Source organism: Rhinolophus sinicus, chromosome 17 (genome assembly GCF_057876585.1).
Source record: "Rhinolophus sinicus isolate RSI-liver-muscle chromosome 17, RSI-T2T, whole genome shotgun sequence".
Lineage (NCBI taxonomy): Eukaryota > Metazoa > Chordata > Mammalia > Chiroptera > Rhinolophidae > Rhinolophus > Rhinolophus sinicus.
In genome coordinates, this window is record NC_142517.1 from 79592378 (window position 1) to 79618367 (window position 25990).

At 34.8% G+C, this 25990-nt stretch overlaps 1 protein-coding gene across 50 annotated transcripts in view; it reads left to right on the plus strand.

Moving 5' to 3' along the window:
* The window catches only part of ABI3BP (ABI family member 3 binding protein), a 259305-nt gene that overhangs the window by 144264 nt on the left and 89051 nt on the right, over nt 1-25990 (plus strand). For 38 of the 50 annotated variants that reach the window (XM_088793875.1, XM_074332670.2, XM_088793885.1 and 35 more), the window contains 13 exons: nt 9991-10056; nt 11210-11284; nt 11822-11896; nt 12819-12893; nt 13823-13894; nt 14749-14823; nt 18346-18387; nt 19212-19259; nt 19935-20015; nt 20458-20505; nt 23362-23421; nt 24242-24349; nt 25737-25769. In XM_088793875.1, coding sequence (XP_088650001.1) covers nt 9991-10056; nt 11210-11284; nt 11822-11896; nt 12819-12893; nt 13823-13894; nt 14749-14823; nt 18346-18387; nt 19212-19259; nt 19935-20015; nt 20458-20505; nt 23362-23421; nt 24242-24349; nt 25737-25769 — 858 coding nt within the window. The remainder of the gene's footprint in view (nt 1-9990; nt 10057-11209; nt 11285-11821; nt 11897-12818; nt 12894-13822; nt 13895-14748; nt 14824-18345; nt 18388-19211; nt 19260-19934; nt 20016-20457; nt 20506-23361; nt 23422-24241; nt 24350-25736; nt 25770-25990) is intronic. The other 12 variants (XM_088793889.1, XM_088793874.1, XM_088793897.1 and 9 more) reach the window with 8 other exon arrangements.

Here is a 25990-nt window from a genome sequence, read left to right on the forward strand (position 1 = left end):
TGAGTGCCAGATGAGCCCTGGATACCAGGAACCACTTTTCTTTGTATTTCCATTAAACATGATTTATCAATACACTTTATAAAATTCATTTTGCTTCAGTATTTACTGTATTTGTTTTCCACAATTACTTCATATTCGTATCAAATCATCAGAATGCATGCTCTCTAAAGGACATCTGTATTACGTTTGTATATAAAAAGCTATGTGAAAATTCTAACTTGCATGCTGAATATTGAAATCCCTGGGTCATTTCAATAGTTTATGACAGGAGTGGGACAAGGTATTTGGAATTTGGAATATTCCAGGAAATCTGAGAAGGGTAGTCATCAAACATATTCTTCCCCACTTTCAGCCCTTTTGCCCTAATCTTTCATTAATTCAGCATTTTGTGATCTCATGATTTGGAATTGTATGTTGTGTGAAATCTTCTCTAAAGTACATTTAAGTAGGATTGATTAATTTTGATTTCCTTGGCAAATCCAAGTCTCCTTAAATTATAGAAAGGACATCATAAAAAAACTGCTCTATAATTACATGCCGGAATGCAAACTTATAAAGTCTGTATTAAAAGAAGGTTGTCCACATTTTAGAAATACTTTTGTGCTTGTGACAATCATTCAGAAAAGTCAGTCTTTCTAATGATGCAGTAGAATTGGTCGTATGGGAGGTGGCCAGGTGACTATGATTTCTTTTGGGAGGTGGTCAGATGACTATGATTTCTTCGTTATCATAGAATGAGTTTAGAAAAGTTCTCAGTACCTTCATCCCCCACCCCACGAATTGTGCATTTGCACATATGTGCACATACTTATTGGATTATTTATTCACTGGAATAATGCAATTGTGTATTTACATAGCAGTTTTCTATTGAGATTCAAAGGGTTGTATTTATATGATCATACTGATTCTCCAGAAGTCCCTGGAAGCAAAGAGTGTTATTTTCTTTTATCTTACGGAGATATGTGACAGACTTGCCTCCAAGTGCATAGAGGAGCAAAAACTAGATATTTATTCATTTATTTCTGAATCTCTCCAACAAACCAGTCCATATTAAAACTGAAACAGTGTCATATATTTGCTTTGAAATTTTCCCAGCAAAGCACAACAAGTAAATTAAATGTTCTTATTAGAGCAAGGTGCCTTCTAGATTTTTAAGACGCATCAAGTAGACTGTATGGAAAGGCTGACCAGTCCCTGAAGTTTATTCTCATTGTGAATGTGATCACTAATCTGTGAACTATAGGATGAGTCAGAGCTGGGTTAATAACTAGCTCAACTATTTACCACTTATGTGGCCGTAGACAAGTGATTTAACCTCTTAGAACCTCAGTTTCCACATCTATTAAATGGCAGTAATATATAATTTTTTTCATTGGGTTGCTATGTCTTAGAAATAACTGTAAATCACTTAATCTAATCCATAGTACATAAAGAGTGCCCTGTTATCATTTTATTAACCCAGTAGACTCGTTCATTGAATGCATTCCCTTCCCACTGTACTGCCCATCCCAAACTTCCTGAATTGCTGCAGACAGTAATAATAACAGCAATAAATTATTTCATTGATAAAAAGAAAGGAAAGGAGGAAGAGAGAAGAAAAAAGACTCTAAGCTTATATACACAGGAGCATACCAAATGATTCTTGGCTTTTCATTTCACTTGTGTAAAAAGTTTTATGGAGAATGGAAAGCACATACGCTATGTTATTCGAAGAGGCCCTGCAATCCCATGGGAATGGCCTGATGCCCTATTAACTCTATGGCAGAGATGCTAAATTGTATCACACAGCCATGCTGTTCAGTTAGAGTGGCAGCCTGTATCATGCACACCCTGCCTAGACTCAGGGAATAAAATGATGCCCTGACCAGCATTCTGTGTTTTCTGTGGATATCAGAGGTAGAAGAACCAGCGTAAATGCGGTGTATTTATCATCCCATACATGGGGTGTATGCATGATTTCTAAAGTCCTTATATGATTTGAGGGGATGGACAGAAATCAACTTTCTGGTTCTGGCTTAATAATGGCATCAAAGTTAAGCTTCCTTAATTTACTTGATCATCCTCTTAAAAAAAACACACACAAAAAAACACATCATTTAGTACCAGGAGGGATTTAAAACCCAAATCAAATAAAGAAAATGGTTTCTTTATATAACCCAGGATGATTCAATGTGTTTATTTTTACCTTTAGAAAATTCTCCTGCCTTTTCTCCCCCCAACGTGTCCAGACAAATTAATTTTTCCCTCCGTCTCTACCGAGACTCATTACTAAGACAATGAATGACTTCTTCTGGCATAATTATTTCCCCTTGAACAGTAAACAGTTATCTTTAGAGACTTCCCTTGACAGTCAGACTGGGGATGGCAGGCCTTAATCTTTTCATTAGACTCCACTAAGTTCATTGCTAATTATTTTCAGTGTTTAGTTCTTTTAGTACTTTGTAGAATTTTAATAAATTGTTATATGCACTTAAGCTCTTATCAGTTATTTAAACACTTGAAAGCTGAACTGATCAGCAGGCCCAAGGAGCCCTATACTGTTTGGGCCACAGGTGGTTTGCTCAGAGTGGTTAAAAAGAGGTTGACCTCTACATTTGGACATTATTGCCCGCCTGTGAGGTGTTGATTGGTGTAGATCTGGCCCACCCAACTGGATGAAGCCCGAGAAGAGGAGAAGAAGAAAGAATGAGTGGTGGTGTTGACGCTTTGAAAGCAGGAAAATAGAATTTAAGTGCAGCAGATGGTTTACAGATTTACTGTGGCCTCTAAGAGATTTATAGCCTCAGCCTTTGATTTTGTTTCATGAACTTTTCTTTTTTTTTTTTTTTTGCAGGCAAAATTTCCACAAATTTCAAGGTTAACTAGAGAGGGATTTTATTTTTCCATGCACTGAAGAAAGCATTATTTATTTTTTTTAAATGGTACTGAGAACTCTGTGTGTGGTGTTTATGAAAGCTTTTCTCATCCAGCTACTTACTGATAGTCCTGTTGCATTTTTCCATTGCTTCTTCATATGTTTTTAGGATTCTGTTTCCATGGCAGGGTATGGCCCCACAAGCATATCATAGATAATTGTGTAGTAGAGGAAGAGATTTGTATGCCCATGTATGTGTATTATAAAATAAAGGACCTGTTCATTTATTCTCACTTATCTTTAAGAGCATAAACTACCCAACTGTCAAACCATTGTTATTTGTTCATTGGAATGGGCATCTTGCCAATTAATCCTAGTTAGTCTGTACTATGTACCAGACTTTGGGGTAAATAAACCTTGGAGTGCATAATGAGCATGACAGACATAATTTCTGTCCTAATGAGGTTTTTCGTCTAAGAATTTACTTTTAATAATGAAAGTCTTTCACATAGTTATTAATATTCATGGACCTTGAATGAAATAAATTGGTAAATTCTTGATGATTGAAAATGCCTTGTCTGCATGCAATCATATGTTTCCGGAGCAATATTAGAGCATTTTTATTATGGAATTTGCATCTAATTAGTTTTTAAAAAGTAAAAGTAAAATGTACAACCAGCGAAACATAATTTAACAATGTGGTTTTAGGAAGTTAAGAGCCAAGGAGCAAATGGTAGCATGGTTTATTTTGTAGTATAATATTTTTTTCTGTGAGAAATGTAAAAGTAAAATTTAGTTATTATAAGTCATTACTGTTTTTTGAAAGAAACTAATATTGATTTTTATAACCTTTAATTTGAACTACCTATTTCACTCACATTAGATTTCTCCTACAACTTTTGGTCCCATTTACATTCTGTGAATGCAAGATGAGGGACAGTGCTTAATGCCAAACAGCTGGAGCATTTCATCCACCAGAGTAAATATTGGTGACAAAAGATGTTTGCCTCTAAACAATAATGCATGATAGCACGTAGATTGTCTGAAAAATGGAAGGGTTCACCCCTAACTCATAGCTATTTATCAGTTTTATAGCCTTTTAAAAACCATGGGTGCCTAACCATTTCATGCATTTTACTCTGTTACAAGAGTACATGTACAAGAATTTTGTAAATAAATCAAGAGCTGTTGATTTTTAAAGAAGTCTATTTCCACACTGTCCTCTCCTCTGACGTCTATTGCTTCAGAGTCAAATATATATATATATATATATATATATACACACACACATATATAGTCAAATATATATATACACATATATATAGTTAAATATATATAGTCAAATACATATATAGTCAAATATATACATAGTCGTATATATGTAAATATATATAATCAAATATATATATAGATAGATAGATAGATTTTTTTTTTTAGTTAAGTTTATTGGGGTGACAATGGTTAGTAAAATTGCATAGGTTTCAAGTGTACAATTCTATAATATATCATCTATATTATCACGTTGTGCGTTCACCACCCAGAATCAGTTCTCCTTCCATCACCATATATTTGACCCCCTTCACCCTCTTCAACCATTCACCCTCCCCCCCAACCCTCCAGTAATCACTAAACTGTTGTCTGTATCTATGAGTTTTTGTTTCTTTGTTCGTGTTGTTCCTTTGTTGCTTTCAGTTTTACATCCCACATATGAGTGAAGTCATATGGTTCTCGACTTTTTCTGTCTGACTTCTTTCAGTTAGCATGATAGTCTCAAGATCCATCCATGTTGTCACAAATAGCAGTATTTCATCTTTACTTATGGCAGACTAATATTCCATTGTGTATATATACCACATCTTCTTTATCCAATCATCTACTGAAATATATCAACAAAACAAAGAGGCAACCAACTGAATGGGAGAAGCTATTTGCAAACAATGCCTCTGATAAGGGGCTAATGTCCAAAAAACCAGAGGTGCGGAAAAAAAACATATACAAGTGGACACTTTGGTCAACGTTGCTCAAGCAATAGTTTGCCATAATCAGAAGTGTCTGGATGCTGATGGTAACCACTTTGAGCACCTCTTGTAATTGCAGAAGTCAAACGTGACTTGTATTCATCTTTTGTTATCAGTATATATTGAGTATTACAATTTTAATACAGTTTTTCTTTCTTAAAATGTGTATACATTTTTTGGCACCCTCTGTATATAAGGAACTCATGCAACTCAACAACAAAAAGATGAACAATCCAATTAAAACATGGGTGGAGGACCTAGACATTTCTCCCAAGAAGACATACAAACAGCCAACAGATATATGAAAAAATACTCAACTTCACTAACTATTAGGGAAATGCAAATCAAAACCACAATGAGATATCACCTCACACCTGTTAATAGTATCTGTTTTTTAACCTATGAATAAAATAAGGTGATGGAGTACTTCTAAAAGCTGCTCAAATACTATAAAACTTCCAGCAACTGGAGTTTGTGTGTTTTTATCACTCTTGTTCTTTACTATTCAACATTTAGAAACTCCAGAAATAGAAATATCAAGGACCAAATCTGCCAGCAAATGTGCTATTTTAATCTTAAGCATATTTGAGAAAATATTTGGAAGTAAGAGGTCCCTGGCATCTAGGAACTTCTAGACATGAGCCACTATTGCCAGAGAATGATGCAAGGAGAGCTCCTTTCCCCAGTAGAGTGCCTTCTGAGAATAACCAAAGGGAAGAAAGCTGCCTGGCTTGTAAACTCCAGAATGGAAGGGAATTGCAAATATGGAAAAGAAGTAGAAAGAGGGTAGATAAATGCCATCTTTTGGGACAAATATAAAATATAAGAAAGGCAGTGTAGTGTCACTAAATTAAAGGGAAATGTGGGAGTTAGGTTAACAAAGACAGATGTGGCATTTATTCATGATTTTTAAAATTAATTTTAGGTGTACAAAAACAAGATAGTGATTAGACATTTGTATACCTCAAAAAGTGATAACACCAATAAGTCTATTACCTATCTGACACTGTACATAGTTATTACAATATTATTGACTATATTCCCTATGCTGTATTTTACATCTCTGTGACTATTTTTGTTTTAATTGTAGTTGACATTCAATATTATTTTAGTGTTGGGTGTACAGAGTAGTGGTTAGACATTTATATAATTTGTGAAGTGGTCCTCCCCATAAGTCTAGTATGCACCTGACTTTATGCATAGTTTTTACAATATTATTGACTATATTCCTCATTCTGTACTTTATATCCCTGTGATTATTTTGTAACTACCAATTTCTACTTCTTAATCCCTTGACATTTCTCACTCATCCCCACAACCCCCCTCCCATAGAGTAACCATCAGTTTGTTCTTTGTATCTATCGGTCTGTTTTTGTTTTTTTGATCATTTATTTTACTTTTTAAACTCCACATATAAGTGTTTACTTTTTAAACTCCACATCATAGGGTGTTTGTCTTTCTCAGTCTGACTTATTTCACTAGGCATAATACCCTCTAGGTCCATTCATGTTGTTGAAAATGGTAAGATTTCATTCTATTTTTAACGGGGTAAGATTCCATTGTATATATGCACCAAATCTTATTTATCCGATTGTTATTGATAGGCATTTCAGTTGTTTCCATATCTTGGCTACTATAAATAGCACTGCACCAAACATAGAGGTGACTGTATCTTTTTGAATTAGTGTTTTGGATTTTTTGGATAAATCCCCATGAGTGGAATTTCTGGGTCATTAGGGAAGTTCTATTTTTAGTTTTTTGAGGAAATTCCATACTGTTTTCCATAGTGGCTGCACCAATATGCAATCCTACCAAGAGTGCACAAGGGTTCCCTTTTCTCTACATCCTCACCACACTTGTTGTTTGTTGATTTATTGATAATAGCCATTCTGATAGGTGTGAGGTGATATCTCATTCTGGTTTTTATCTGCATTTCTCTGATGATTAGTGACTTTGAGCATCTTTTCATATGTCTATTGGCCATCTGTATGTCTTCTTTGGAGAAATGTCTCTTCATGTCTTCTGCCCATTTTTTTATGTGGTTTTTTTTTTTTGTTTGTTTGTTTGGTGTTGAGTTATACAAGTTTTTAAAATAAATTTTGGATATTAACCCCTTATCAGATCTATGATTGGTAAATATCTTCTCTCATTCAGATGTCTTTTCATTTTGTTGATGGTTTCCTTTGCTGTGCAAAAATGTTTTAGTTTGATGGAGTCCCATTTGTTTATTTTTTCTTTTGTTTCCCTTGCCCACAGAGATATATCAATAAAAATATTACTAAAGATGATGTCTGGGAGTTCACTGCCTATGTTTTCTTCTAAGAGTTTTATGGTTTCAGGTCTTACGTTTAAGTCTTTAATCCATTTTGAATTTATTCTTGAATATGGAGTTTATGGTCCAGTTTCATTTTTTTTTTTTTTTTTGCATGTACCTGTCTAGTTATCCTAGCACCATTTATTGAATAGAATATTTTTGCCCCAGTGTATAATCTTGCTTACTTTGTCATAGAGTAAATTACCATATAGGCATAGATTTATTTCTGGGCTTTCTATTCTCTTCCATTGATCTATCTGTCTGTTTTTATGCCAATACCAGGCTGTTTTGATTATTATGGACTTGTAGTAGAGTTTGATATCAAGTAACATGATAGCTTTGTTCTTTCTCAAGATTGCTGTGGGTATTTGGGATCTTTTATGGTTCAATATAAATTTTAGGATTACTTGTTCTAGTTCTGTGAAAAATCCCATTGGTATTTTGACAGGGATTACATTAAATCTATAGATTGCTTTGAATAGTATGAACATTTTAACTATATTAATTCTTCCAATCCATGAGCATTGTATATATTTCCATTTATTTGCATCTTCTTTAATTTCTCTCTTCAATGTCTCATAATTTTCTGAGTACAGGTATTTTACTTCCTTGGTTAAATTTATTCCTAGGTATTTTATTTTTGATGCTATTGTAAATGGGATTGTTTTCTCAATTTCTCTTTTTGATAGTTAATTATTGGTGTATCAAAATGCAACCAATTTCTGAATATTAATTTTGTGTCCTGTTACTTTACTAAATTCATTTATCAGTTCTAATAGTTTTTGGTGGAATCTTTGGGGTTCTCTATACATAATATCATGTCTCCAAATAATGACAGTTTTACACTTCCTTTCCCATTTGGATGCCTTTTATTTCTTTTTTCTGGTCTGATTTCTGTGGCTAAGACTTCTGGTATTATGTTGAATAAAAGAGGTAAAAGTGGGCATCTTTGTCTTGTTCCTGATCTTAAGGAGAATGCTTTTAGCTTTTCCCATTGAGTATGATGTTAGCTGTGGGTTTGTCATATATGGCCTCTACTGTGTTGAGATACATTTCCTCTATTCCTACTTTGCTGAGAGTTTTTGTAATAAATAGATGCTGGATTTTTGCCAAATTCTTTTTTATATCTATTGATATGATCAAATGATTTTTATTTTCTATTTTGTTTATGTGGTGCATCACGTTAATTGATTTGCAGATATAGAACCAAATTTGTGGCATTTTTCAAAAGCAATAATATAAATAAGTCAAGCTATTAATTCAGAATTTCTTTCATAGGATGAGCGGGCGAAATAAGTGTTTGTCTAGTTTTCCCAATTTATTTAGTAGTAGCTGACTTTGCTAGATCCATGACTTGAAACTGGCTCAAAACAAGATTAAGATCAGCAACTCCCAGCATTTTTGTCCTTTAAAAGATTAGTCATTCTTCTGTGGCCTTTTAAAATTGTTGCTAGGCTAAAGAAAACTTTACAATGTAATGGATGCAATCTAAGAATTTTTGTATATTCTAACTCATAATATTCTTTCTGTTTCTGAAGATTTTGCAAGCCAGTAGATTCACCTTCACAAGTCAAAACGTATTTCATGCCTCTGCAGTATGTGGTACAATTTAACCTGTCACGTCTGCATATCAGACTGTATCACAGCATCTGATATTACATTTCATATATCTTCAACTAGCAGTGGTTGAAATCATTATATTGTCACTGAATTACAAGTAACCCCAATGAGTAAATTTTCCCATGAGCTCCTGCCTTTCTAGTTTATTTTTTGTATAGACATTTTGAATGGGCAAGGAAAGTAACATCTACCTCACAACAGTTCATGCTTTCTCTATACTTCGCATTACCATAGTGACAGCTCTTTGTGCAAAAAAGAAACATTTTTATTTTGATGTTGTTTTCGCTTGCAGATTCAACTCTTATGTGAACATGAAAACTATCCCTGTTTTAAAACCAGCCTTTTTTTAAAGGTCACCTCGCTTTCTTTATTTCACATAGAATGTAAATGTTATCTCTAAATCCATGTAGATTATAGGGGGCCCATGGCTCAGTGGAGGAACATAGAAAGAAAGCTGCCTCTAAGTCAAGTAGCAGGAAGGGTAGTGCTGGTCTTACTGCTGCCATTCCTGGCCCTGTTAACAGAGTGAAAAATACACTGAACTTGACAGTCCCAGTGTGTGACCATGGCACATGTCTTCACCTCTGTGAATCTCAACTGCGTTATCTAGAAAATGGAGATAATACCCTATTATCTATAAAATGGGAATAAAGTCTACCTCACCTGTATCTATGGATGTTAAGAGGGTTAAATAAGCTTATATATGAGGATATGCTGTGCAAACTCTGAAGTACTGTTCAAATGTAAGATAGCATGACGGTAACTTTTACTAAGTAGAAAGACTAAGCAGTAAGTAGACTTTGTGCAAAGAACTTTAATGTGACTGCTGTTTCCTTCTTTGGAAATCTCTCCCCAAACTGCCAACTGACTTCATTTGTGTTTATATTCTTTTAAACTCTTTGATTTAGAGCTGGCACCGCCTCATTTTAAGTATATAGCACTACGCTCACATCACCCTAGACGCCAATGTCGGGTCTTGCTGTATAAAGACCTTTAGTTCAGGGCAAGAGGGACTAGAGGCAAGTCTTAGTGATTGCTTACACTTTAGTGACATGGCCAGTAGCCCACAGCCAAACTCACTAGCAAGCCCATTAAAACTGTCCTCTTTCAGCCAGCGTTAAAATATGTCATGAAATCTTTCTAATCAAAATTAACATCCTTTTGTTTTACCTTTTTTTTCAAAGCAGCTTATGATGTTTTCTCAAGCCCTACAACATCAGATGAGCCTGAAATATCAGAGCCTCACACAGGTATACCCAGCCTCTCAATTCTTTCTTTGGATCCCAGGTGTTCTGACAATACTGCACCTAACCCTCACTTTAATTTTTGCTGAGTGAAACAGTGTGCTCCCTAGAGCTCCACAGGAAAGAAACAGCAGTTTGTGTCAGGAAGATGAATTCTACCTACTCCTCCCATTGAGGGATTATTCTTGATATCTTAGTAAATAAGCTCAGCCACATATGGGAGATACAGATAGATTTGGTTGCCACTAAGGCAACGTTATGTAATGGCCTATTGCTCTACTCTTCAGAATCATTCTAAAAAGGTTTTAGAATCCTGAAGAGTTTTCTCTAGAGAAGTGGTTCTCAAATGGGGGTGATTTTGCTCTCTTTTCCCCCCCGTAGACATTTGGCAATGTCTAGAGACGTTATTGATGTCACAGCTGGGGGAGCTGCTATTGACATCTAGTAAGCAGAGGCCAGGGATGCTGCTAAACCTCTATAATGCACAGGACGGGCCCTTACAACAAAGAATTATCCAGTCCTAAATGTCAATAGTGCTGGGGTGAGAAATCGTGCTCTAGAGCAATGATATCATTTGTCTACAGACATTCAGTTGGGTCTAACTTTTGGCATTCACTTACTGACTCAGCTAGAGTGAGTTTCACTCAGTCCATAGTTCTTTTTAGCAAGTGTTTATTAAGCACCTGCTAAACTTGGTACTGCAGAAGATTCAAAGTGAATAATACTGCTCTCTGTCAGACATACAGATAGGTCTGATATTTTTTGTATGTATAACCTTATCTCAGCATTATTTGTGTCATGATAAACAAAAGCAAATAATTTTAAACAGCAGAAAATACGAAAAAAATGAAATAGAATGTTAAGTGTAGGTTCATTCATAGTTAAGGAACAGAGAGAAGCCAGAAAAAACAGTTGAAAATAAATTGAATATACGAAATACTGTTTTATCATGGTTTATGATGTTTAAAGTATATATGTTTTTTTAAAGTGAGCTCATCTTCAAGTTCTAATGAATCACTCATTTAAAAATGTTGGTCAGCAATCTCTCAAGTGTTCTTGATATTTTCCCCATATGAGGCATAATTTATTACTCATGAATTTGTATTTTATTCCTGGGGCCTTCTACTGCTTTTACAAATGTTGACATTTATTCCAACAGCAAGAAGTGATCCGTTTCTGGATTCTGTCCCACCTAAAACTTCTAGAACTCTTGAACAGCCAAGGGCAACACTGGGTAATGTTTTTAACAGAAAAATCATTCCTTGTTTTCCATCAAAAGAAAATCCATGTGAATGCCTGTCTTCCAAATGACCATTTCATTCCATCACATCTAATCATTTATTTCTTTCCTCTTCCTGTTTTTTTTTTCCTCTAATGCAGGCATCTTATGTTCCATTTGGGGCTCTTTTTTATTTTTCAACTGTAATAGATGATATATTTTTCCATCCTTAAAGAAATGAAAAACTTTGAATACTGCATGGACATTTTCATCATCCATATCATCCCATCTCGTGTGTTTGTGGCCTGTATCACCTCTTTTCCGTGCCTTGAGTCTGCCTGGAGTCAACTACTGAACAATTGTCATTCTGACCTTTTCCCCACTTTACATCATTATTTTATCCACCAGTTTTCCAGACTACATGCATTCTTCATTCTTAATCATGTACTTGTAGCATGTGCTTTGTAACACCATCTAAAAGCATGTTGAGACTCTTAAAATACCTCATTTTAACTGAAATTACTTGGTGGGATGGGGTATTTGTGTTTTCAGCTCCAAGTGAAACGCCATTTGTTCCACAAAAACTGGAAATCATTACCAGTCCTGAAATGCAACCTACAACATCTGGTAACTAATGGAATTTGTATAGTTATGTGCTTTGAAAGAATAGATAAAGTGACAAAAAAGAATCAGTCAGGTTGGCCTTTTCAGAGTATTTTCAGTAGTAAACATTTTCCTTCATTCTCTACCATGAAATTCTTCAAAGAACTAGATTAATTACCATACTTAGCCCTGTGATAATCCTCAAAGGATTTCCATAATTTTTGTGTCTATATATTTTGAAGAATTATTTTTTTTGCTATACTCCATTCAAATTTGCCATCTAGAAAATAGCAGAATTATAGATGACGTTTATTTTCAAATATATCCCCTTCCATTTCGCACATTTAGAAACCACTTGGTGAGAGTATTTTTCTCAAAGTAGTCTAAGTATAAAGAGCACCAAGTGGGCTTTCCAGTCCTATACGTGATGAAGAATAATGGGTAAAAGAAAGATAACAAAATCTACAATTTATAATAGACAGTTATTGGAATCATGAAGTTCATTAACTCCTGCTGAGGTTAGTAATGCGCTACAGAATTAAAGAAGGTCTGACCTTTCCATTCTCTAAATCCCAAATATACTATTTTATTTGTTCTTCTCTCCTGCTGTTTAGGAAACCATCTTTTGGGTTCTGAATTGTATCATGTGTTCTCTCTTTTTTTTTTTTTTACTATGTGTTCTTAAATTCCTCAAGGGTGCTCACTTTGCAGTACATTTAACTGAATAATGTATCTTCAATCCTCATTTAGACATTTAATTCCTTTGGCCCAATCAACACTTTTTTATTGAGCACCTACTGTGAATAAAGCACAGTGCTGGGCATCCTAGGGATACAAAGAAATAAAAAGCAGTATTGCACTCAATAAGTTTCCAAGTTTACACTTACAGCCTAAATTATTCCTGAGAAATATCATTTATGAAAAGCTATTTTAAATCTTCTTTCAGCTCCCCTGCATACTACATCTATCCCTTCCACACCTAAACGACGCCTCAGAACCAAACCACCAAGAACCAAACCTGGTAAATAAATGTCTCTCTAACCTTTCAGGATATTTAATTCCAAATAGATAATACCCATCTCCTTACCATAAAAAGAAGTGACGTGATTCTATAGGTTAAAGTTTCTTTACAAAATTTGAAACTAAAGATGAGTCATTAATAATGCTAAATAACAAAGAATCAATAATTTCTAACAAGATTTTATTGAAAGTTATATAAGTGATGTTCTTGCATGTGAATTTTTGTATAAACCTAGAAACAAGTCTTGCTATCACAACATGATAGCGTGACATGTATAGATAATTCATTTTTTTGGTATGCCATCTATATTTAAGTGTTTATTAGGCTGACAGTTCTTGTTTTCTGGTGCCTACTATGTTTTCAGTTTTGCTCTAGGTCAATGGCTGAAATGGAAAAAACATGACTCTGACCTCCCAATTACTCATAATCTTAAAAAAAGTTAATACACCATAAACAATGAGAGAGCAACATAAGATTATATAATCTACTTGTGATATTGTAATACTTGCATAGAAGGACATAAAAAGAAAGTAAGAGTTGAAGATGCAAGCTTCAAAATATGTGTAGGATTTGGACAGAGAATAAAAAGGAAATGGGAACGATACATTTTAAGGCACAGAGTTTGGGTGGTAGAAGTAGCTTATCAACCTGGAGGTGATTTTAGTCATTGTCAAATAATACACTCAGAATCATACGCAACAATCTGGGTTTTGCTTATTCCATTGTAATATAAGTATAATATTTTATAGTCTATACTATTGTGACAGAGTTTGAAAATTCTTTCCCAAAACTTTTATTCACTGCATATTTTGTAAACACTGACTACTAAATATGGCAGGATTTTAAAAAGGTCATTCAGTACTTCTTTGGAGAATATCTTTTTATTGTTTCTAGGATATCTGAATATTTCTTTTCCTTTCCATCACCAGAAAGAACCAAAAGTCCTGGAACAACTACATCTAAAATTTCTAAAAGCCCTGAACCTACATGGACAACGCTGGGTAATGATATATCCTTAGATGCATTACTTCAGTTCGCCATGGAAAATCTAGTACCCCAGCTTTTATGTAATGTCTAAATCACTATTCCAATTGACTCATATGACAGGACTCATACACTGACACTGGCTTTCATGGTTTTGGATAGCTGGTCCTACCGTTAGTAGATCTGAACTCAGCATTGGACATCATTCTATGCCTTGGAAAGCATAAACCACTGCTTCTTTCTCATTTTCTATTCATTTTATTTGAAGTTGGGTTGTACACATAGTTCTCTTTTATTTTATTTTATTTTATTTTATTTTAGTTTAGTTTAGTTTAGTTTAGTTTAGTTTAGTTTAGTTTAGTTTAGTTTAGTTTTGTTTGCATAAGGCCCTCAAGTTTGACTTCAGACTTCATTTAGAAAAATAACTTTTTTTAATGGTGTTAGAATTTTTTTATGCAACAGATCATAGCGTGATACGTATCAGTAAATATTAATTTTAAAACATGTCTTTTTACTGGTGCTTAAAGACTTAGATGTAGCTGAGAAAGGGTGCAAAATGATTACACTGATTTTTTTTTAAAGCATGAATTAAAATTACTGATTTTGTATAGTTATTATGACTATTTCGTGGTAATACTATCTCTGTTAGGTCAAATATACTCTAGAAATATTTTTTCAAACCAAAAGAAAATTTATCATTGTATTTCCATTAAACACTGCTCTATGAAATACTCTTTTAATGGACAATTTCAAAAATCTTCTAAGATGGTAATTTCATTTCACTTAAAGTATAGGTTTTCCTTTTGTGGTTTTAGTCACTGAAATGCCTAAATTTTGATTTCTTGATTATTTTGTTTCTTTATTTTTCCAGCTCCCAGTAAAACACAATTTATTTCTTTGAAACCAAAAGTCTCTCTCAGCCCAGAAGAGACACCCATCAAACCTGGTAATTACCCTGAACTTTTTAAAACTATTCCAAGAGTAGGGTTGAAATATTGTTTTCTGCCATTCTTTGGAGCAAGAACTTCTGATTTGTATTTTGATATATGACACATTTTGCTATGAGAAGTACAAAAATGTGATGAAATGACCTCATTATAACCAGCCCCTCCGATGTTATCGCAGCATTGCTCTGAGCTGTGTGGAGGCTCATTATGTTCATGACTATCACAGAGAAAACACAAAAATAGAATGATGTGAATGACTGAGGACTCCCTCGTTTAGGACTAGGAAATAGTTTCCAGTACCAAAGTTGGCTAGAATTCTGGTCACACCAAACAATCTCCTTTCAGCTGGAAAGGGAAGTAGGGTTTCCATCCATGAAGAACTCTGCCTTATTTGGAGCGCCTTCACTTCTCAGGCTGTTAAGACTAGAGATGGTTGTATCTTCCTGATGCTCCATAACTTCTTTCTGAATTGGGGATGATTTCTGAACACTGATTTCTGTTTACTTCTTAGGAGTTATTAGTGGCGTTTTGCAGAAGACAAGAAGGCTCTTTTGCAGGGAGAGGTTATTCTGTGTGTATAATTAAAAACAGACAATTCCTTGCCTAAGGATTGCGGGATATAGTGAATGACCAAATCTTTGTGTTTTCTATCCAGAATCTATACAGCAGTGTAAATGTTGACTTACAAGGTTGTATACAGGACCTTTATCACTATTTGTCCTTTTCATCTAAGTTCTAAACCCTTAGCTCTGGGAAGAATGTGTTTCTCACTATAATGTTCAATTGATTTTTTATTGATGCATGTTTACAAAGTAGGATTATTAAAGCAAGAAATTTTCTGCTTAAGTAGATATGATTTATTTTTTACAATGAAATAGGTTGGGAAGAAAAATGTAACTGCTTAGAAAAACAATTCTCATGACTCCCTTTAAAGAGGAAGTGAGATTTCCAGGTGTTGGTATCAGACTGATGGAAATTAAGAATTAGGCAAAGGGAATGTAGTTGACACTTACCATGGCTGAGGTCTCCATGTCAGAGAAATGGAGGGAAGTATTCTTACTCAGAGAGGCCATCTAGAGAAAGAAGCATAGTCAATAAAATTCAAGAGCCCTAGAAATTTAAAATCAATGTTGACAGTGAACTATATGGCTTTATTTTAAAATCATGCTTGGAGGACTAAGGTAGTAACTATTATATTTATGCTGTATTTTGAATACAGGGCTATTGCCAAGCAGATTGAGAAATATTACTGTATGTTTGGGTCACTGGATTTAAATAAATATTTCTCCAATCTAATTATTTCTATTACAAGATAAAATTTGGAACATCAAAAAATGTCTCCAAATATTAATTACAATTTACTCAAGGTAAGTTGCATTATTAATTTCAGCAGTTTCTGAAAAAGTTTCTGAGAGGAAATTCATTAATGCAAATAAGAGTGGGAGGGTGTGTTATTATTCTAAGGTGTTTGAGCAAAGAGACTTCTTAATTTGACATTTCCTTTTAAAGTGTAGAAAATTTTTTGGAGTTATTTTCCAAATAATTATTTAAGTGTAGAAAATTAATGAGTTTATGTTCCTTTGATTTCTACCTTCTAATGACCTAAGAATATCCACACTTTTTCCCATAACAGCAAATATGACCACTTCAGAATCTGCACCTAAATTTATGCCAGCTCAAATTGATATTGAGTGGGCTGAGGCAACAAAGAGTAATGACTAGATCTCTGCAAACCATTGCCCTAGTTTTAGCTTTTTAAAATTTATTTATTTTTATTTTTGGGCAGGCCACCATTATAGCTCTGCTGAAGATTTCTGTTTCTAGCCAAGGTTCAGGAGAGCAAATAAACCACCAAAAGCTTTTTGATTTGAGTGATTCATTGCCTTTCCCAGTCCTCTCCTGACACTCTCCTTTTTTTCCATTTCACGTTCCATGCAGGCTGATTTCCTTTGGTTTTCCTTTGTGGTTAAACTAACAAGTAAAAACCTACATTGGTTTTGGCTTGTTTTATAAGCAGAATCCAGTGCTTTCTTGAAAATCCCAGCCATCTACCATGTCTCTACTTGTCCGCTTCATCCAGTAGGAATTGTTTCCTTCATAGTTAATCTTTAAGATTATAATGACATTTGGGTCGTCAAGCTTTTAATGGACTAAAAAAAGGGAGAGACTTCCAATTACAGGTGTTTGTTTTACACAGTTCTCTGACATGGTAGATGGAATTATAAATTGTTCTCAGCGCTAACCACAAATCCATGAGTGAGTTGTATTTTTCTTTGTTTTGTGCTGAGGTGAGTGATGTAGTTATTTGCATGCCACTCAGCGTTTTTATGGAACAGTTTTATGCCTTTATCCATAACACCTTAAGATTGTCAAATAGAGGAAGTCTTGTTAAAGCTGTATTTGCTTTTAATAAACAAGGACTTTAATATTTTTATATGCAGGAGAATTGGAAGCTTAATTGACAGTGGTCTATACCTATGTGGTCTCAGTCTGTCAGGAACTCAAAAATGCAGATATTTCTTTATAAAACTCAAAAGGCAACATTCTTTAATCCTTTTAAGGCTAAAAGATGCTACGAGTAGCAAATTTTACTTACTTTTTTTACACTTTTAGAAGGCAACTTTGTAGAAATTAAAACATGAATTAAAACTTCGAAGTTTCAAAAGAATTTTTGTTGTTTGCTATTTTCAGATATGGATGCTCTTTGATACTTACTACATTTAATGTATTGATACTTACTACTTATTTTCCCTTTCTCCTATGGAATCTGAGACATTCAGACATCTCTCCCTCGCTCTCTTGCTTTCTCACTCTCCCTCTGCCAATTTGAATGACATTGGAAGGTGTGTTATCTCTCAGAGTACTTAAATAATATTGTTATTTAATTTATTCAGGACTTCATGGAATCTGAGACTACAGTTTGACTTATCTTATTTACTAACCAAAATGGACTAAATTTCATATGCAAACCAATGTGTTCACCAGCCATAGGAGCTAGTAAATACGGAGGACAGCATATGAACACTTACGGCCTCTTTTAGATCAAAAATTCAATTCCTATTTTTCATAAAAGAATATCATATCCAGCCAGGCTGAAGATCATCCAACACGACCAGAGCTCAGACACAGTTACAGGTCTGATGGGTCTATCGCCTGTTCCCACTTCTTTGGATGAACCTGACCGTGGGGCCTGAAAACAAAATGGCAGGTGGACAAGGACACTCCAATCCTCAGCGAGCCTGCCCTGACCTCCCTTTAAAGTATTGTCTCCTCAGGCATTCAGAGCAGTTTGAGTAGCGTGGAAAAGAGCTAAAAATCTACAACAAAAATTAGAAATCTCAATTCTTACTTTTACTGTGGTTTGTAGCGAAGACGTGGGGTGTGGAGCTTTTCTGTCATTAAGCCATGAGAACCTGATTGTTCACCAAAGAGAGGACACCTTTTATGCTAAAGAACATTTAATTTGTGTCTTAGATGGAGCTCTTCAGCATTGCCTGTGCTAACACTTGCTTTTATTGCAGCCCCAGAACCTCAGACTCTGCCGCCATCACAATCAACAATAGGTAACGGAGTTTCCTTTACTGGGTGAAAAAGAATTATCTTTCACACTCTTTATCTTCAACTTTGTTCTGAACTTTGGCTTTTTAAAAATGTATTTCTTAATTGCCCTTCACATCTTTCTTTTAGCCATTTTTGCTGGAAGATAAACATTCTGCCTGTGTTTGACTATGTAGAGTTTCGGAGACGGCCAGGAAAACCGTACTGATTTTGACTTAACACATTCTTTATTGTCCCTCCTTATATTAGAGGAACGTGTCCTGACCTTCTTTTAACCTGGTAATTTCCAGTGAAGGATCGTGGCTTTCCTAGAACATATTTGTACTTTCACTTTTGGAGGTGTTTTTCTTACTTTCATAACTCTAGCATTTGTAGAGTTTCTCGAAAAACATTATGGTCTCTCCTGATCTAAATATCCTGATGTGTCACTAGGAAATTCATTAAAAGAGAGAAAGAGAAAAACTAACCCCAATCTTTATAGCATCTTTTTCTTCAAGAGAGCAAAATATGTGTTCTGCTGGTGACATCTTAGCCAATTACCAATATTTTCCTTCATAACTTGAACTGTTAGTTATTTTATTGCATTCACATCTTCCAAATGAGAAGCATACCTTTCCATTTCTCTTTCCAAATTTAACTGACTGGCTACATTTTTGTTCATTTTGCCTAAAAACACAGGAATCTACTTAAATAAAAAAGGAATTTCTTATGTGGATAAAAGTTTCACCGTTTATATTTGTTCAACTTAGTAATTAAAAATTAAGCACTTTTCATATTTAAATAGATTTTTCCTTTGATTTTGATTCCTTCTTGATGATTTTTCATGCAGTCGTAGAACCTGGAACACTGGGAACCAAACCTTCAACAACAACATTAGGTAATGCAGTTATTGAGTGAATGACCTTTGTTTCCTCTTTACCTGACTGCTGGTATCTTGATTAACAGGCTTACATTAATGGAGTAATTCATTAATGTCCATTTGTGTGTGTGTGTGTGTGTGTGTGTGTGTATTCTCTGTTCTTCCAGAGAAAAACTTTAAATCCTATAATTTTATAAACTATGTCTTGTTTTTTAAAAAGTTGTCATCCCTGAAGTAATTTCTGAATTCAAAGCCTTTTAATACATCTCATTGATTTGCATATTTTTTAAACACTAAGTGAAAAACTTTTGCTTTCATATCTTAGGCCAAATAAATTTTAATTTTCACCTCTAGTGGCTTTTTAAAAGTAATTGTTTTCATGTTCCTATTGAACATGCACCTTCAAAATTTTTATGAGACTCTCTTCTCTAAGCTATACAGAGTTCTGGGTTTTCCATCTCAAAATGGAAGAATGGGGATCTTTGGAAAATAATTATTTATAAATCTTTGACAAAAAAAAATATTGAAGTCCTTACTTCACCAGATAAACAATGATAGAAAGTTGCAAATCAGAAGGGTATATGGCCAAAATAAATGAAATGGCTTAAATATGCTTCTAAGGTACATGTGGTATTGATTGTCAGTTTGTCATGCTACCACTTCTGTATTAACTAGCTAATTTTCTTTCTTCAGCTCCACCAAAGACCAAACGACCAGGTCGTCGCCCCCGCCCTAAAACCTCACCTAGTCCAGATGTGCCCAAGTCCAAACCTGGTAAATGTGATGTTCAGGGTTCCAATTAACATAGAAAGTGGAATGTGATAGCTTCTGATATAGTAGCTACCTACTACCTAAATAACTGGACTTTAGGAATCAATATAGTTGATTTTTATATTTAAATATTTAAGCCTCTATACTTTCTATATTCATGTTATATGAATATATATTTATAATTTTATTTGCAGGTATACACAGCAGTGAGCTGACCCACTAACTGGGTTATTAAAGTAGGGCACCCCAAAAAGTCTTACGTAGGATGCATATTCATAGCAGATGAGTTGTAGGAGAGCAACAGGGAGAAGAAGGGTAAATGGGAAAAATAAAAGGGAAAATCACATTTACAAAACTCAGTTAAAGGAAAGATTGAGGAGTAATATTTTCTTTCTCAAGATGCTGCTTCTTGATAATAGTTTTTTTTGGTTTTTTGCTTCTATAGCTCTGGAACCTGCTACAGTCCAGCCGGAGCTTTTGGTACCCACAATCGGTAATTCTACTCTCCTCCAAATGCTTTCACGTTGTGACTTTTGCTCCACCCAGGCATGATTACACTTCTACCATACCACCACAGTTTCATTCCATGCTTCCATTCTCATTTCCTATCTGGGTCTGAAGAGCCTAAAGATAAGAGACTTCTAGAAGAATCTGTGCTTATTTAAGGAAGGTCTGTGGTCTTGGACACACTTCCTGGTTCTCCACAAACCCTCTGTCTTTTCCATCACATGTGTCTTCATGTTGAGAAAACCATCTACTCTTTTGCAGACAGGGACTTCTGTGATCATCCCAGACTTGACAAATGGCAAAATTTTATTCCAGTGCCATGATTATCATTTCATCGCTTTACTCATTCACTTGTACGACTTTCTTCCTTTTAAAAAAACTGCATGAAATAATGGCTTCTTCAGCTTTACTGTTTCTTTGAAGAATATTTTTGAGTGTATCTTGATACTTAGAAGTGCAAATACTGTTCTTTAGCTTGAGGATCCAATATAAAAACAAATAGGATGGTCTTTGAATTTGAGAACAGTAAAAGTCATAAGCTGGTTTTACTAGTTTTAGTACTAATGCTGTTTGATTATAATTATTTCATTATAAGCTCTCAGCATTCACAATAAATCGATCACTGCTTTACTTTAGAAAATTCCAGAAACCAGTAGCCACGTAACATGATAATTTCAAGTGTTATGGATTATTTTTCAGGTCTCCTACTAAGCAAGTTTCAAATTTCTGCCTTACTATTTTTATACTGAAAAAAATTATCAGTTAAGAACTAGAACTATTGTACTTGTCACTTTTAAAATTACTCATGTAGCTTTATTATAGTTCTCATTCGTTTTGCTCAAAGACACATTTTGAGCATTTCCTGAAGATTTTTCCTTTTGGAAAAATAAGTAGAAATGGACATATTTTCCACTCTTTCCATACCCCAGGAGTTAATTTTGTTGTATGAGTATATTCACTGAATTTATATAACAGCTTTATTATGATAAGTATCCTTAATTCTGACAGTTACAGCCATGACCATTATGCTAATTTTCATACCTTTTTCTTTAGCATCAAAACCACCCAAAAGACTTAAAACCACACATAGACTAAATGAACCTCAAATCCAGCCTGGTACTCGCTACTTTAAGTCCCTTGGTCTATGACTAGGAAACCATGTGTAAGTAACATTAAGCTTGACATTCACAGCTCTGCTGTGACACTAATTATAGCACCTATTTTTCTTCAGATTCAAAACCACCAAAACAATTACTTCCTAAACCTCAGTAAAACCACATATGCCACCAACTAAATCCCGTAAACATAATTTCCAGTGCTTTAGTTTAAGAAGATTTTTCTTCGAAATTGTTGTTATAATTTGTTATATCATATAAAGCACAGAAATCCAATTACCATGATTTTGTTCATTGTCTTCTCAAAGTAGTCACACTGATGTTTTAAGTGTTGAATGAACAAATCAAGGTGTGGAAAATTAGTACATTTTACATCTGTTAGTCTGACAAATTTCATTTTCTTAAAGATTTTTTAGGCTTTGTTTTCTGAATTAGGGTTTGTAATGAGTAGAAGCCTGGTTTTTCTCTATCTGGAACATTTTTGAAAATGATTTTAACTGCCACCACTAGGCAGCACTCAGGAGGCTAACATTGTTCTTTATAAGCACACAATCAGAGATTGACACCCTCTAAAATACCTCATTGGCATTTCAAACTAACTATTTATTGAGTGATTTCCTACCAAATAAGACGATCTTTACATAACAGTTCTGAAAATTTAACTATTTTGCAACTGAAATTTTCTCCTAAGATTCCAGTTACTCTAAAGTTCTAATTTACAAAGAGAGCACCTTTGATGATAAATAAGCCTATCAAGAAGGAAATTTATACCAATTCAGAATAAACCAGGTTCTGTATCCTGTGAATTAAGCATCAGTGAGCTCCTAAAAGTTTAGACTTCTTGTTTTTATTATTTATATCTGTTTATTTTTTATGGTGCTGTCTTTGAGCCCATTATATTTGAGACTGAAGCTCCTTCCATAACATAGGCAATGATGGATGTCTTCCTTTTTGATTAATGTTTCTCTCAGTTTGCTCCTCTCATCTCACCACCAGCATTCCTCAAAACAAATAGTAATGATGGAAAAAGCCTTTCAAGTACTAACAAAGCTTCATAATAATTTTTCAGACTAATTTATTTATTTATTTATTTTTTATTGGGGAACAGTGTTTTTTCCAGGGCCCATCAGCTCCAAGTCATTGCTTTTCAATCTAGTTGTGGAGGGTGCAGCTCAGCTCCAAATCCAGTTGCCGTTTTCAGTCTCAGTTGCAGGGGGCACAGCCCACTATCCCATGCTGGGAATTGAACCGGCAACCTTGTTGTTGGGAGCCTGCGCTCTAACCAACTGAGCCATCTGGCCGCCCCTTTGGCAGTTCAGCTGCAGCTCGTTGTCTTCAATCTAGTTGTGGAGGGCGCAACTCCCTGGCCGATGTGAGAATCAAACCGGCAACCCTATTGTTCAGAGCTCGCGCTCTAACCAACTGAGCCATCTGGCTGCCCCAGAGTAATTTAAAATACATATCAGGCAGCTAAGAAAATTTTTTGGAGCCAAGCTTCCAATATAGTTGAAATCAGATAATTCAACACAGAAAAAAAAAGCTTTTCATTGGCCTCATAGGGATATGGAGTGCAAAGGGTATGGCTATTTTGTGAGATAAATGGATACTAGAGTGCAGTTATTACAGAATAAATACTATTTTTCTAGAGTTCGAAAGTGCTTTTGTAACATTTTCATGATAGTTTTTTCTTTTCCTATGTTTCTGCTTGTTGTATTGCTTTTGGTCAGTTCCTGCCACAGATATTGAACCTGTAATTCTAAGAACTGAGGCTCCCCAGGCGACATTAGGTAACGACCTTTTATGTCTTTAAACAAGTGCGTTTTCTGCTCATTGTCCAGTCTACTCCATTACTATCTTGGTCAAAGGCTTTTCTCTTTCCTAAGATTTTCTCATCATCCTCTCGTCACTTAACTAAATTCTTCACTTTGAATGTATTGAAGATGTCTAAAACAATTTAGTTGGTTATAATATAAGCCTACTTGCAGCTAGTGTAGAGCATCTGGCTCCCATACTATCCAGCTTTATTGATGCTTTACAGAGCCTGTGGTTCTGCTCCGTGCTGCAGGGTAAAACGGAATTTCAAATACAATTAGGAGCATCTGCCCCATAACCATCATTTATAATTCTCTGGGCATCAATAGAAAGTCGTTTTGAGATATGCAGGGTATTTTTATTGTCGACCAAGGATTTTAAGAAATGAACTGTGCTTATCCTAATAATGTTTAGAGGGATGTATGCCTAAGTGAAGTAATTTCTAAGTACAGTCTCCCCAAAGCAGGTGAGCTTGGGTCCATCTGTAATATGACATGGACATGCTGTGCTTCTGACTTCCCTTGGGTCAGAATCATCTTTGAAACTCTGACACCAGCAATATTAATAATACTGTTTTTCAGATTATTCAAATAATGTTATATAGTCTTTCTCGAACTATCGTTACGCCCCCCAAAAATTATTTTTTGCGTATAGATGACAAAAGTTCAAATGGGAGAGATAAATTTCTCAAGACTCAAGAAAATCTAGCAAAATTTTAGAAAACCTAGAGCCATATGTAATCCTTTTTTTGTTTCTGGAGTCATAAGATGGCATTAACCAGTTTCCTTTCTTCAGCTTCAAAAACATCACAACGACCAAGAACACGTCGTCCACGTCCCAAACGTCCAAAACATCCCAAACATAAACCCACGCCAAGCCCCGAAGCACCTCAGACCGAACTAGGTAAATATGGGGTGCCTGTGGAACCCTGTCAGATGTGATACTGGGGTGGCAATTTAACTTGCCACCTAATAACCCCTGTGACACTTGAGGGTGAAGACACAAGTCACAAGTGCTCTAATCAATACCTGTGACTTCCTCACGCAGTTTAGTATCTTCTTGGTACCTGTGTTTTTATTTCCTTCTCTGACTATTGAATTACATTTTTCTGTTTGATTCTGGCTCAGCAGAATCTCATCTAGTTGAATATCTAACTAGCATACTTAGATCACTTTAGTCACACATTTTATTAAGTGCCACATTAGTATCTGTGAGGAATAGGTTAGAAATAACAAATGACTTAGCCTGATTGAAGAAGGAAGCTGTTCCTGTGTGAAACTATTCATAAATAGGTATAAAGAAATATGGGCCAAAGCAACATATTTGTTGAGTTTTGCCTACTGTTAGACACACAGTTAATTCTTAGAGAAATAAAAGATCAATGGGCTGATAAGTGTAATATGAACTTTGAAATTTGTAGTGTTTGTAGATTTGTTGGAGAGATGGGCAGGAATTGCATAAACAGGCAGGAAGGTGCCATATGTATGGGCGATGGCAGAAGGATAAGGATTAGAAGTGCAACCTGATTGTAAGAAAGGAGAAAAGCAGTGTTCATTTAGCTGGAGTTCAAAATTTTCAGTCAGCTGTGTTACTATTAGATGGGTCCATGAAGATGACTTTCAATGCCTGACCTCAGTGATTGGATTTGAGCAAATTGACTAGAGCATAGCTTCTTATCCTCCCAGCATCAGGCCTTCTTTGTCCTGATAACAACAACAACAAAAAATACACTGACAAGTTTCTCAGATTAAAGAACCCTCTGTATCTTGCTCTTTTATACGCTTTTGTTAGGACAGAGCTCTTGGTCTTTTTCCAAAGTGGACTCTTAACAAAAAAGAGCATTTTCAATTTTGGTTATTCATGACGGTATCTCCTTAAGTATTTCAACTATTACAGCTTTCATAACCTAGGGCTTTGTTTTCCAATATATAGCATCATAAACTATATTTTTCTCATGTATAGTTTCTTTGACATTCTTTTCTCATAATTGTTAGCCATAATGTTGTTAAACAGATGCTTAAAGATTTTTCTAAGCAAGATTTTCTATTGTATTATCAGATAATACCAAAACAAGCAAAACTTACTTCTAGCCATGTGGAAATACTAAGGATATAACCATTTCATGAGAACAAATGTCTTTGTACTATCACCTCAGAACTTTAAAAATTTTGCTTTTTGGCTGTAGAATCAGTGCTATACTGGTAAAGTTCATTTTCAGGATAGTGTGGTGACTTTTCAAATGTGTTTAACATTTCTCGTTTTAATTACTTTTGATCATTTCTTGCTACAGACATTGAACCTATTACTCCTGGGACATCTTTAGGTAATGATTCTTTATGTCCTTCAGAAAGTGCTTTTTCTTATTCATTGTCAACTTATCTATGGTGCTATGTAGATGATGATGTCATAATTTGTTATCCTATTACAGTATTCATCTTAAAATATAAAAGGCTTTCTTTCTAATACAAATATGTCTGGACTTAATTCAAGAATCTGTTTGTTCCATATCCCAGCTTGAAATTGCATCACCTTGAGCTGAGTCCC